Source organism: Misgurnus anguillicaudatus, chromosome 23, assembly GCF_027580225.2.
Source record: "Misgurnus anguillicaudatus chromosome 23, ASM2758022v2, whole genome shotgun sequence".
In the NCBI taxonomy this organism is placed as follows: Eukaryota; Metazoa; Chordata; class Actinopteri; order Cypriniformes; family Cobitidae; genus Misgurnus; species Misgurnus anguillicaudatus.
In genome coordinates, this window is record NC_073359.2 from 32,581,301 (window position 1) to 32,591,856 (window position 10,556).

The 10,556-nt window shown below is 33.0% G+C and overlaps 1 protein-coding gene across 1 annotated transcript; it reads right to left on the reverse strand.

The window, feature by feature from the left end:
• Positions 1–345: 345 nt before the first annotated feature.
• On the reverse strand, positions 346–10,041 carry LOC129452892 (uncharacterized). Its single transcript, XM_073861602.1, has 6 exons — positions 9,965–10,041; positions 8,541–8,837; positions 6,284–6,565; positions 5,840–6,157; positions 5,144–5,360; positions 346–2,829 (listed from the first exon to the last, which is right to left on the reverse strand). Exons 1-5 carry the CDS (start codon positions 10,008–10,010, stop codon positions 5,182–5,184), a joined length of 1,122 nt encoding a protein of 373 aa, XP_073717703.1. The 5' UTR covers positions 10,011–10,041; the 3' UTR covers positions 346–2,829; positions 5,144–5,181.
• Between the last annotated feature and the right edge of the window lie 515 nt (positions 10,042–10,556).

Sequence of the window (10,556 nt, forward strand, 5' to 3'; positions counted from 1 at the left end):
TGGTTTCAGCACCAGTCTGCAAAACTTGCACTTGCAAAATGTGTACAGTTACAACTATTTTTGCATAAATTATCCTAATGAGCTGGGTATCATATTATGTATATTAACCCCTTAATCTCCAGAATTTAAAAGAAGTTATGTCAAAAGGTTAATGATGAAACCCAACTGAACTTGAAAAAATTTTTTGTGCACCTGAACGAGTTTATGTTAAAATGTTAAAGTTAAAATAACTGATTGATGATTATTGTTTTGAAATTTTATACAAGTGCTTTAAAAGCTCAAATAGGTTATAGCTCAGTCTGACATTATGATGTAGTTAGCAAGAAAGATTAACAGATACAGACAGACAATGGAAAACATTCATTTTATTTCCAATACTTGAAACAGTAAACATTACACACCCATGCAATAAAATAACAGTATCAGTTTAACAAAGCAAAATATAGTTCTTCTGATGTTTAAAACTCAGTCAAACTAAAACCTGCAAACCAATTTAAGCACCAATTTTAAACTGAATATTCATGTTTAAAGTTTGAAAGGACTTTTGTATACAAATATAAAACTGTAACAGTTATTTATTAAATTAAAAAACTAAAATTTAATTAAAAAATATATATATATTTGAAAATGACTTGGAGCAAATAATAAGAAAGAAGCAGCCAATAAGAGTCCAAGAATAAAGTTTCCAAGGTGTGACCTTAAGAAGCCGCTTGATAAAGTGACAATGGTAAGACTTGCAAATTCTAGGCAAAGGATGTGTACTTTGAAGCCGTGAGAATATAACAGTTTTGATTCCTTTTGGTAATCACAATTGTATTATTCTGTAGTTTTTATCATTTTAAAAGTGTCTCAAAACTTTTGAACGGAAGTGTGCACACAATCTTTAAAAAAAAACACATAGGCAGAGTTTGGGGGGAGGCGAGGGGGCACTGTCCCCCATATTTTATTGTCTAATCTTAATATTTTAGTTAAATAGCTTGATTGAGTAACTTAAGGCTAAAATAGTTTAAATTAATTAAAAACATTTTTAAAAACCATGATAGTTTCTTAAAGAACTGAAATGTAAAACTCTGCCTATGATAAAACAGTGAAATAAAGCTACCTGTTACATTACCATATATGCATGTAGTCATTGTAATACTTATGCAAAACATTTATAGTTCATAAAGGAAAATAAAAAACACCACATACACATCAGCATAATAAGGGAAGATTCCCAAAACATTTAAATTAATCATTCATTTTATCAACAGTATAAAAAAATAATTGAGCTTGGGGTGCAACCTAATTTGAAGCCGATTTTTCACAACCACCTTTTAGTCCCCCCAAAATGTAATGTCATCATGTACAAAATTAATACTATATTTCAGCCGAAACAAACTAAATAAACAGCTTTTTTAGCATTTTTGATAGTTGTATTAATGATATCTAACAAAAACCCTTATCTTTGAGTGAAATGCGGACAGTACACAAAATTGTAATGCCTTTTTAAAATCAACGTAAGATTAATAGCAAGAATACGCAATTGAAAATTAAACACATCTATCAGTTAAAGAGGAAAGGCCGTAAGTCAGAGCATCTAAAGAAAAACAAAATTAACTCTTTGTCGCAAGATTTCATTGACTAACACTAGAGAAAATAAAAGTGCACGCTCTGAAACAAAATTATGTTATTAAAAGATTATTAACGAAAATAGACGAAAGACTTTTTATTTTTCAGCTGAATTCAACTTCCAGTTATTATGACCCTATAGCAACCATGTTTTTAAAGAGGTTTCACACTATTTGTCAGACATTTTTCTTAATTCTCAGAAATGTGCTGTTGTAAAGGCACTTTAAAGAAAAAACTGGATTGTTTGTTCTCTTCTTAACTAGACACATTTTAATTATTTTTTAGAAAAGGTTGCAAAGCAACAACAGCATCAAGTTTTAGATGAATATACAGCAGAAATATCAGTCAGGTTTCAGACATCCTGACACAGCAGTATTAAAGGAAGTGATTGATTTGAGATTAAAGGTGCCAAAGAATGCATTGTAATAATCTATTAAATTGTTCTCTGATATCTACACAGAATGTTTGTAACTATGTTCAGTGCAAAACTATCCAGAGACAGTTTTATATGTCTATTTACAAAGTAAAATGATAAATAATTACCTCATTTAAAATGATAATGTTGAGCTCTGCTCTGATTGGCTGTTTTTCAGAGCAGCTCCTTCAGTAGCTCTGTGTGTGTGTAAACAGATCTTGTGTTTGAGTCTGTATCAGATGAAGATACAGATTTTGAGGAGTAATGAATTGTTTGGAGATTGTTAATGGACGTTTCTGAGTGGTAAGTTTGTGTTTTTTCAGTATGGACCTGAAAAACGTAACGTCAATAGTAGAACGTCAGCCTAAATGTTAATTTAATTGAAGCATTCATTTTTTTGTTTGTTTATAAAGTTGTTTATGTATAATTGATATTGTGTCAAATTGTCTGTAGGTTTATTTTGTTTTTATTGATATTGTGTGAATTTGTATTAATTCTATCTCTATTTTATTCTTTAAACCGTTTATAGTTGTTTTTGACTATGTTTATACTGACATTATATTTTATATTTAATTATTTATATATGAACTTATATTTGTTTTGCAGTTAGCTGCATTCAATGTATAAGAAGTGCTATATAAAACAATTTTAGTTTATCCAAATCTAGTTTAGATTTGTTTGATATTTGATGATAGTGTTTTTGGATGAGAGGGTCCTTATGTATGTGGTCTCTCACAGTTTTAACATCTGTCTGATGTATCCCAGGTCTTAAACAAGAGCCATCTCCTGTGGTAATGCATAACCTATGAGAAAAAAAGAAATTATGCCAAAATGTCATAAAAAAGAGATGGAGATGATAAAATTCTTCTGCAGTTTTATTTGTTGGACTGTTATGTTTGCAATGCACAGATTCAACATTCTTATAAATGAAAGCTGATTTCGCTAAATGCACCCACTTAAAGTTTTTGTCTTGTGGATTGTAGTCCATAGCCTTTCTACTGTATACTAGTGCACTCCTAGCATAGTTGACAACTTATACGTGTTCAAATTTAACACATCTACATGCTTAAAAATTGGTCACCATCATATCAAGCCTTGTACCCAAACTTTGAGGTAGGGTTAGACTGGAATACTGGAATGTTCATATAGCAATATGTGTAAAGCAATGGTACACAATAACTGAATGTACAGTCAAAGTTATAGGTCGATGCAGAAAGAATAGAGAGAGTTACGCTTATATAATTTTCAGTTTTTAAATATATATTTAAATTGTTTTTACAAACTTACCGTATCACATATTAGGGCGTTTAAAGAATAAACATGATTAATCGCATACAAAATAAAAGTCTGTTTTGCATAATATATGCCTGTGCACTTTGTGCAATTGTTTTGTACACGCACGCACACACACACACACACACACACACACACACCCACACACACACACACACACACACACACACGTATTTAAAAAAAACATTTACATGTATATTTAGCCTATATTTATTTAGACTTTTATATATGTTTATATTATATTTAAATTAAAAATTATATACATAAATAAAAAATCTTATGCATACATGTATGTGTCTATTTATATTAGGGATGCACCGAATCCAGGATTCGGATTCGGCATTTTTGACGAGGTTCGGCCGAATCCTAGATTTTTTTCCACCGAACCGAATCCTAGGCTTGCACTACGCTGGTCGACGTCACGCGGCCGTTGATTACACACATCGGGTGCTGACATGGAGGTAAGCTTTTTCTTTTGGTGAGCCTTAGGGGTGGGTCACATTTCACGTACGCGAGTGTGTCGCACCGCATCGCTTTCATTATGCATAGGCTTATGGTAATTGTCAAAATAGTTTTTCCCACTTGTCATCCTGGCATAATGTTGCCAATCCTTTTTTTTACAGTTAAAATTTAATAAAATGAAAAATACACTGCTGTGAACGTTGTTTACTTCATTAATGTGTTTTACTGTGTTAATGGAAAAAGGATGCGAATAGGATTCGGTTTCGGACGAATCTTAAACAGTGGATTCACAGCGGTGCATCCCTAATTTATATATACATAATAATTACACAACTTACACACAAATAAATTATGCAAACACAAACCATAATTTTGTATGCGGTTAATCATGATTAATCTTTTGACAGCCCTATCAAATATCATATACCGCAACACCTGGCAAGCTAACACATATTGCAGTTTTTGTTCAATATCGTACTTTCGCACCCATTAAATTCTCTCTTAAATGTGACCTTGGACCACAAAACCAGTTATAAGTCGCCTGAGTATACTTGTGGCAAAAGCCAATAATACATTGTATGTTTCTTTTATGCCCAAAATCATTAGTAACTATAAAGGCGATTTTCTCAAATATTTTGAATTTTTGCACCCTCAAATTTCAGATTTTTCAATAGTTGCATCTTGGCCTAACAAACCATACATCAATGTAAAAGCGTATTTATTCTGCTTTCAAATTATGTTTAGACGGTTTCATCAGTAACAACATAAACAAGCGGCTGTCGCGGTCCACACGTAACTTCCGGTAAACTCCGCTAAGAATAAATAACAACAAAGTTCTTTAAACGTAGTTTATTTATATAACAAGCAAAAAAACAACAACACGTAGATTACCTAGGAAACCAAAACATTTGTTATTTTCGACGAGGCAATTGTTCAAGAGATCAGTTTAACAACTAATCAGACCATTAAAAAAACGAAACCGGAAGTAAAGTTCGGATCCAGACATGTATCACGTGTATCCGATGAAACCGTCTATAAGGGTGTTTTCAGACCTGTAGATCGATTGCTTTGTTCTGAAACTGGGGGTTAAATGCTATAATGCAATTTCATGTTGGTTCGGTTCACATTCACAAGGCAAGATTTTCAAACGAACCAGAGTTTATTAGCACAAGTCACGTGCGAGTAAACTTGTACTAATAAACTCTCCTTCAATTGGTCAGAATGCATCTGTTTATTTTCTGTGATTCAGGATAAACAGACAGAAACTTTGTGGGATTAATGTGTGGCCTTTTTGGTAACTGCGGTTGAATTACTGCAATATTTTGAGCAGGAATCACAACTTTGGCTGGACAACATTCTTACCATGTACATATTGTGGAGAAGAGCAAATAGAAAACATTTTATATGGACTGGGTGCGCTTTGGTTTTGAATTCTTCTCCTGACATCTTTGAAATTGATAGGATCTCCGTCGGTAGTAACACAAACCAGCAACAGCAGCAGCAACAGCAACAACAGCAACAGCAGCAACAGCAATAAGAAGATAAAGACCAACTCCGGCGACTGAAAACAAATCATGCTCTGAGAGAGAGAGAGAGAGAGAGAATGAGAGAGTAATATTAATGTAACTGATAAAACAAATAATATTAGTAAATTGCCAACAAAGTGTTAATGTAAATAAAATAATTGTTAAAGGGGACATTTCACAAGACTTTAAGATGTAAAATAAATCTTTGGTGTCCCCAGAGTATGTATGTAAAGTTTTAGCTCAACATACCACTATAGATAATTTATTATATCATGTTAAAATTGACACTTTGTAGGTGTTTTTGCATGTGTCATTTTAAATGCCAAAATGTCAATTATTTGTGCCCCCTTCTGACATCACAAGGGGAGCCAAATTTCAATGACCTATTGTTTCAAATGCTTGCAGAGAACGGTTTACCAGAGCTTTACCAAGTTACTGGGTTGATTTTTTCACATTTTCTAGGTTGATAAAAGCACTGGGGACCCAATTATAGCACTTAAACATGGAAAAAGTCAAATCTTGATCTACTCACCACAGACAGTCAGACTGAATCTTGTGAATAAAGTGTGCGTGCTGCTGCTGCTATCAACATGATAAAGTCCTGAATGATTAGTTTTGATGTTCCTAATGGTGAGATTTCCAGACTGAAGATCAATTGTCAGTATGTCTTTGAATCTCCCATCATCACCATCATAGGTTTCGAAGATTTGAGCTTTTCTGTCGATTTTAGCTATGGGAGAATCTCCGTGTTCAAACCACCACAGGATCACATCAGCTCTGTGTATTTCTGCAACGCCAGACCATAGAGTGACAGACAGCCCCTCCTTCACAGACATCGTTTTTAGTCCATCTGTCTCAACAACAAAGACGAACAGCATTCAGTACCAAATACACACCATTAGTTCAAACGTTGTTAAAGTCTACTCATCAATGATAGTCACATTGAAACTCTTTGTTATAGTGTAGCTCTTGCCACCTCTGATCTGTACTTCATAAAGTCCAGATGTGTCATGTCTGATGTGTCTGATGGTCAGATCTCCGTTACGATGGTTTAAATGAAGTCTGTCTTCGATTCCCCCAACAGCATTACACCAATGTGATGTTTTATTACATGAAGCTATAAGGGAAAGTTGAGGTCCAAATCTCCACTCGATCAGATCGTCAGACTTTATTTTAGTAACACTGGTGTGTAGAATGACTGAATCTCTGTTCATCACCGACACTGACTTTACTCCATCTGATGATGAATCACTCACACCTGAAGACCACACAATAAAGATTGTTACTCATTTGTGGTGTTATATTTTTAACGCTTTTAGTAAACACCTTAGACCGCAATCAGTAAATTTTAACGGCAAGCCAAATTAGCTTTAAATCATTCACAGGATATCAATATTTGATATGAACAATTCAGTTTTTAAAAATTATTCGGGCCATCACAAATGTGATTTCTTCTGGTTAAAATGGCTACTTTGGATCTAATAGTAAAAACGCGAATTTGTGATATAAATATAACAATTTACTTGCAGAAATACATGACATCATATATTGCATTGCAACTATTAAAACAACACAATTCTTGGATATGCGAATATGGATTACAGGTTTTGATTACAGATATAAATAAAGTGGAAAATAATTATACATATCCAGAATGTCTTTCTTACTAGTACTAATCACATTACCGATATGAGAAGTTAACATTGTCAAAAATAAATATACAGGACACGTGTACCTGGGTGATTCTCACGAAACCATTGAAACACCACGGCACTTATGATTTTAGTTTTAAAATGTGTAATATAGTAACATTAAAAAGCATCAGAATTAACACAATACTGTGTTCTACCTTGCACAATGTGTGATTTCAACATAAGAATTTATAATTGTAAATTTTATCTCATTTTCTGCTGAAATTCTCATTACCGCAATGTGTCCGGCTGTGTTTGAACATGCGTTATGTTGTAATTTAATCAAATGAACACAAAAATATTAAGAAAAAAAATAAATGGATGTTTGGTAGACTACTATAGATGACAGAAAAAATATTTACTGAATATTCATGTATAATAATAATGAAGAAAAATTTGGAAAATGATGTGTCCATACCTGAGGTTCTCATTCTCCGCAACACTTTTTGAGAACAGTTTAAGCACACATACAGAATTTTAATAAAGTTTGATTTTGAGTGACCAAGCACATGGACCAGTTACTTCAAGATGGCTACCAGGTAAGATCATTTTTTTACAGTTAATTTGAAATATTGTCTTGTCAGAATGCTTACACGACATTTTGATTATCATTACCGCAACAGATGCTTATTAAATGTTAATTTAATTAATAGAAGCATAATACTTTGATTTTAAATGCATGTGCAGAATCTCCAAATTATGTTCTTTCAGGTTTGTCATGTCATTTTGAAAATATGTCAGTGTTGATGTTTTCTGACTGTTGCGGTAATGAGATTTTTTAGGACTAATTTTTTAAATTATGTTACAAAAAGTGTTAAATGACAAGTAAAAGTTTTTAAATTAATGTTCTCATTTACTTCAGACTTTGTTTTTCAATGTCTGGTGGGAAAAAAAGTAAATTTAAGCAATTTTTACATTTTCAAGCTTGACATGTTTAAAACCAAGTTTTCGTGAGAATCACCCACCTGTAGTACTAATAATCACATAATTATTAATATAAACAATAAAGAATAAAAAATAAAATGGCTTTACCAGTAAGAATTACATTTTGTGGAAAAGTTTTTCGCTGTCGTTGTTTCTACAGATGCACATTCACATGTTTATTAATAAATGCTATCAACAAATGTTGTGTTTACATAACAAAGTTCAATAAAACATATTATATAGTTTTAAAAAAAGTATTAAACATAAAGGGGCGGTTTCCCGGACAGGTATTAAACTAGTTCTAGAGTAAAATAAATGTGAGAGCTGTCCACAACTAGCATGCCATATCTTAAAATCCATCAGTGCCCTTTGTTTTTCCTCAAAATGCACACAAGTAATTATTAATGCATGTTTGTTAAAACTAGTTATATTTCCTAATAATGGCTGCATACGCATTTATAAGCCCCTCCCACACGGTGATACTGGTATTGTCACACGCTAATTAACTGGTGGGAAAAATGTAACAACATCTCTATTTTACAATCTGCAGTACATCATTAACGGTTAACAATCAAAAGTAAAGATCATTTAAATCATACATATAAAAACTATACTTACAGCTAACATTGAATAGCTTTTTAAATGAAGTCCTCGTGCCGGTGATATCTACTTCATACATTCCAGAATCTTCAGGTCTGGTGTTTCTGATAGTGAGATCTCCAGTCTGATTGTTAATCTGCAGACGATCTGACTTGGTACGAATCGCATTGGCTTCTCTATTGATTGAAGCAATGGGAGTGCTTCCAAATGTCCACTCTATAAGATCATCTCTGTGAATTTCAGTAATATCGGTGTGTAAAGTAACAGAATCTCCCTCCAGCACTGATGCTGACTTCACTTCATCACCAAACACACCTGAAGATACAAACAAAAGAAGGTTAAATTTAGGTAACACAGGCTGCATTCGAAAGCTCTGAAATGCTGTAGGTAGTGTAGGTTAGGTAGGGTGTCATGTGACAGTGAAGATTTATCTCATTACCTTTTCCTTTGTAGCGTAGGTAAGAGGGTTAAACTTTAGTTAGAACGGTTTTGTTTATTTCTTTGTTTTGGCACCGCTTGGCCCCTTTCCCCTTTTGTGTCATTGTTATTTGTTTCTTGTAAATGAAGAGTTTCGTTGCAAAACGAGATAACCACCATTTTTTTAATTGTTCAGAAATCTCGTTTTTTGGTTGTGCATTCCAATTAATTTCAATGCAACTGCAGTTGGTTTGTTTTGATTTAAACCTTCATAACTTAAAAAATACAGCTAAGTAGCACCATAAAACAAAATAATAACATGATAACATAATAATAAACATGTTTTGACAAAAATGTTAAAAAATGGATTTATCTCGTTTTGCAACGAAACTCTTCAAATATTGATTGGTCAATTGATTGAGACGTTGCAACAATTACATTTTATTACATTTTCATTACTATTAAAAATCACTGTTCTTTTTCAAATAAAAGCCATCTTTTTTTTTAATTTTACTATATTTGTAAATCGATAACTCTCACTACATAATTTATTTTATAAACATATTATATATTGAAATATGTATTCTAGACTCTTAGACTTTTCCAATGATATATAGTTTGTCATGATTAAATGAAAATGTACATGATAAATATTGAAAAAAAACTCAGGTGTCCCACTCACGGAACTGTATAAGGTAAAGGGTTAAACTCTGAGATTGTAGCTATGCTATGTGTGCTAAAGTTATGCTGGTGGTGCTACCCTGATATAATCGCCATGTGTCAAGTTCCAACCTGAATCTTTTTATAGACTGCATGGCCTTAAAAATTTCAAACCCCAAGCTGTTGACACGGAGCTGTTTTCACTTTTACGTTTTACATTAGGAAGGTCAGCCAATAATAAGGCATTGCAGTTAGTCCAGTCTTCTGTACCTGCGTGACAGTGATACAGCCAAACCTCACATGCACACTTCCGCTTTGAAAACGAGCAAAACTGAAACGTTTAACGTTAAAAGTCAACAACTTACCGTTCGTAAAGAGTGAAAAAATGAAGAAGATAATAAGGTCGTTCATACTTCTGTGTGGCGGACGGTGTCCTTGGGCTCTCTCCTTCTCCTTCTTCTTCTGTGATTTTATGGCGGATTGCGAACCAACTTCATAGGTGCATACCGCCACCTACTGTGGTGGAGGGTGAAGAGAATAACTAACAAAACAAAATATTAAACTAAAGAGAAGAAAAAATAATTATATTCTATTTTTGAATCCACTTATCCTAATAAATCTCATAATTGCATTTATATTTTCCCTGCATTTGATCCATCAGTTAATATTTGAGTTAATGTGAAATCTTGGATTCCCAGTGATTGCATTTCCTTCTTAAGACTTTGCCTTTCTCTTTCATATACCTTCATATACCTCGTTTCCTTTGTTAAACATACTTCACATAACCCTGTATTATGTTTCCCTATTATAACGTGTGATTAAGATAAGAATGACCTGTTCGTAAATGAGTGAGGATAACTTTCTCCCTTCTACTTATATTATGGTTGATTTTAGATTTTTTAATACTCCATTGAACTTTATGAAAATGTTGACCTGTTTGACATGAATCCCAGAATG

Excerpts from the sequence above, each read along its gene's own strand:
- LOC129452892 (XM_073861602.1), bottom strand. The coding sequence starts at position 10,010 with ATGAACGACCTTATTATCTTCTTCATTTTTTCACTCTTTACGAACG. Across the intron at positions 6,158-6,283 it reads TTATGAAGTACAGATCAGAG|ATGGACTAAAAACGATGTCT; the intron begins GTGGCAAGAGCT and ends TTGTTGAGACAG. Across the intron at positions 5,361-5,839 it reads ATTCAGTCTGACTGTCTGTG|AGCATGATTTGTTTTCAGTC; the intron begins GTGAGTAGATCA and ends TCTCTCTCTCAG.